At 53.0% G+C, this 417-nt stretch overlaps 1 protein-coding gene across 1 annotated transcript in view; it reads left to right on the top strand.

Annotated features, from left to right (window-relative positions):
* HOXD13 (homeobox D13) overlaps positions 1 to 417 on the top strand; it is a gene marked incomplete at its 5' end in the record, with an annotated part of 10,847 nt that continues 10,430 nt past the window's right edge. The window contains one exon of the mRNA XM_009894634.1: positions 1 to 400. Coding sequence (XP_009892936.1) covers positions 1 to 400 — 400 coding nt within the window. The remainder of the gene's footprint in view (positions 401 to 417) is intronic.

Below are 417 nucleotides of genomic sequence, written 5' to 3'. Positions count from 1 at the left end.
GGGTATCGCTTTGGCAATGGATACTATAGCTGCAGGATGTCCCACGGGGTTGGGATCCAGCAAAACGCCCTGAAGTCTCCCCCCCATGCCTCCATTGGCGGCTTTCCCGTGGAAAAGTACATGGACGTCTCCAGTCTGACCAGCACGAGTGTCCCCGCCAATGAAGTCTCCTCCAGGGCGAAGGAAGTGTCCTTCTACCAGGGCTATACAACCCCCTACCAGCACGTTCCTGGGTACATAGACATGGTCTCAACGTTTGGCTCTGGGGAACCGAGACACGAAACATACATATCAATGGAGGGCTATCAGTCTTGGACTCTGGCTAATGGCTGGAATAGTCAGGTTTACTGTGCCAAAGATCAGACACAGAGCTCACACTTTTGGAAATCGTCCTTTCCAGGTACGAGGGGAGAGAAA

This window comes from Charadrius vociferus, unplaced genomic scaffold (assembly GCF_000708025.1).
Source record: "Charadrius vociferus isolate BGI_N301 unplaced genomic scaffold, ASM70802v2 scaffold161, whole genome shotgun sequence".
In the NCBI taxonomy this organism is placed as follows: Eukaryota; Metazoa; Chordata; class Aves; order Charadriiformes; family Charadriidae; genus Charadrius; species Charadrius vociferus.
This window is presented reverse-complemented; position numbering and strand designations above follow the sequence as displayed.